Below are 2624 nucleotides of genomic sequence, written 5' to 3'. Positions count from 1 at the left end.
CAGGACCAGGTTTGGAGCTCCTAACAGGACCAGGTTTAGAGCTCCAACAGGACCGGGTTTAGAGCTCCAACAGGACCGGGTTTAGAGCTCCAACAGGACCAGGTTTAGAGCTCCAACAGGACCGGGTTTACAGGGGCCCATCAGTGAGGCAGGCTAACAAAGACCCTAATGAGCCTCTGTTGTGAGGACAGTGAGTTAATCTGCAGTGAATCAGCTGAAGTCCTCTCTGCTGTTTGGAGAGAAAGCTCCTCGTCTTCAGCTACAGAACAGAAGTCCAGATGTTTCTGTTTTAGACCTTGTTGGGGGTTCTCCATGTTCTGGAGGACAGAATCCACACCAGCATAGAAATAAAATTCTTTATCTTTGTTGTTTTCTTCAGTTCGCAGCAACGTGACGGTGAAGCGACTTTACGTCGGCTCGTTGGGAATCAGCGACCGAACGTTTGTCAAAGAGTACGAAGACTCCAGCAGCCAGGAGTTCAGGACCCTGGCTGATCAGGTCAGCCAGCAGGTGAGCCCCAACAGCCCCAGAGCATCATGGGAGTTTTCACACCTCAGGAGCCAGTTCTGTTCCTTCCTCTGCAGGGACCTGTGGGTCCTGATTCTGACTTCTTTCTCTTCCAGCTGAAGCTGATTTATTCTAAGAACTCCGTGTTGGCGAAATACTTCCGGAGCTCCAGCGTCCAGATGTTCAGGTGCAGCAGCTACTGATTTCCTCTGAGCTCCGAGCTGCCCCCTGTCCTCTGACGGCTGCAGTCTAACGCTGGTCCTGTCTCTGTGCTTCTGCAGCGAAGGAGACGACAGCGCGGGTGTCGTGGCGTACTACCAGTCCGAGTTCCAGCTTCCCGTCCCGCAGCAGAAACATGTGGATGAAGCCATCGGTTCTGTGGAGGAACTGAGTCGACACGAGCGGCTGCTGCTGAGACCGGTGGAACCTCTGAGAGTCAGGAGTGTCACGTCTGGAGGTTTGTCCCATTCTAGTCCTGAGACTCCTTCAGTCCCAGGGATTCAGGACGGATAAAAGGTTCTGATGTTTGTTTGGGTTTTTCAGCTCTGGATTCACGGTTGAGTAAATCCTCTCTGTCCGGTGAGTTCTGCATTTATTGTAAATAACAAAGTCATGAGTCGGACTCTAATCTGCGTCAGAACCCAGAGCGGTGAAACAGAACCTTATATTTGCAGAGAGGGAGCCCATCAACGTCCAGGTCCAGACGGGGGGAGAAATCAGTTCTCCGGGCTTTCCGGATACTCCCTATCCTGCCAACATGTACCAGCAGTGGAGGCTTCGGGCCGAGCCGGGCCATCGGATCCAGCTCAACTTCCACACTTTGATCCTGGAGGACGACTGTCAGCAGGACTTCATCAAGATCTACGACTCTCTGGCTCCGATCGAACCTCGAGCTCTGACAGAGTGAGACAAACCTTCCTTTGCTTGAAGAATTCAGCCTCAGGTTGGGGACAGGGGACAGGGGACAGGTTCTGAAGGACAAACTGATGCTTAAATGGTTGGTCAGGTTGGTTCTGTGAAGATCTCACCTGGTCAGTGATGAGAGGTGAAGATCTTCAGGAAACCACAGAAGAAGTCCAATCGCTTCTGTTGAACCACTGAAGATCGTGCTGAAGTCTTCACCGGAGTCTCCGTCTGTCCGTCTCTGTCCCTCTGCAGACAGTGTGGTTACCCCCATGAGTCGCTGTCCTTCCTGTCCTCTGGGCACGTCATGCTCCTGATGCTGGTCACCAACGAGGAGAAGAACTTCCCGGGATTCAGAGCTGCTTACTCCCAGATTCCTATCAGCAAGGGAGAAGGTACGAGGAGACCAGTCAGGTTCTTCTGGGTGTTCTGCTGTTGGTCTCATTTCTTTCAGTCTGGTCTGGATTGTTTCACTTTAAGCTTAAAGAAATGGAGACAGTTTTCCATGTTCTCCATGTTCTCCAGTTCTCCGATCCATTTTAGATCCAAAAGACTCACTAACAAGTTCAAGTTGTCCAGCGTTCAGTCTGAGTCCAGGAGCTGATCTGACTTCTGGTTCTGTGTTTTTGTTTGTTTTCATGTTCCTCGGTAAAGGAACTTTAATGCTGTGGTTGGTTCTGATCTTACTGTTCCTGAATGTTTGATGGATTTTAGCTGAATTTCTTCAGGATGTGGAGGAAGACTCACGGCAGATAAAGGCTCCGTCTCTTCACCGTTTTACCCGTCTAACTATCCTCCTCAGAGCTGGTGTGAGTGGAACATCGAGGTACGTTCTCCTGAGCCAGCTCTTCAGCTGTTCTAACTTTTGATCAGCTTCAGGTTTCTGGGGTTTAATGACCTGCTGGAATCTTATAGGATGCTGTTTGACATTTTCAGAGGTTTTAGGAACAACCATCAGGAACCATCCTCTTTGATGAACTTCTCATCTTCATCGTCTCATTTTTCAGGTTTCAAAGGAAAAGTTTGTGAAGGTTCAGTTCGAGACGTTCTTTGTGGGAAATGAGAGCAAGAACTGTGTCGGTGATTACGTCATGGTCAACGAGGAAAAGTGAGTTTAATCTGTGACTGCTGGTTTTTGAAGGGATCATATTAAAGATGATGTTTTATTTTGATTTGATTTCAGGGGTTTATTCTTGAGTCTTGATTTGTTTTGG

The 2624-nt window shown here is 49.2% G+C and overlaps 1 protein-coding gene across 3 annotated transcripts in view; it reads left to right on the top strand.

The window, feature by feature from the left end:
* st14b (ST14 transmembrane serine protease matriptase b) overlaps positions 1–2624 on the top strand; it is a 9205-nt gene that overhangs the window by 2746 nt on the left and 3835 nt on the right. For all 3 annotated transcript variants that reach the window (XM_037977101.1, XM_037977100.1, XM_037977102.1), the window contains 8 exons: positions 380–510; positions 624–694; positions 789–964; positions 1051–1086; positions 1182–1410; positions 1666–1805; positions 2139–2236; positions 2418–2518. In XM_037977101.1, coding sequence (XP_037833029.1) covers positions 380–510; positions 624–694; positions 789–964; positions 1051–1086; positions 1182–1410; positions 1666–1805; positions 2139–2236; positions 2418–2518 — 982 coding nt within the window. The remainder of the gene's footprint in view (positions 1–379; positions 511–623; positions 695–788; positions 965–1050; positions 1087–1181; positions 1411–1665; positions 1806–2138; positions 2237–2417; positions 2519–2624) is intronic.

Source organism: Kryptolebias marmoratus, linkage group LG8 (assembly GCF_001649575.2).
Source record: "Kryptolebias marmoratus isolate JLee-2015 linkage group LG8, ASM164957v2, whole genome shotgun sequence".
Classification (NCBI taxonomy): Eukaryota; Metazoa; Chordata; class Actinopteri; order Cyprinodontiformes; family Rivulidae; genus Kryptolebias; species Kryptolebias marmoratus.
The sequence above is the reverse complement of the archived record's forward strand: the minus strand, read 5'-3'. Positions and strand labels throughout refer to the sequence as shown.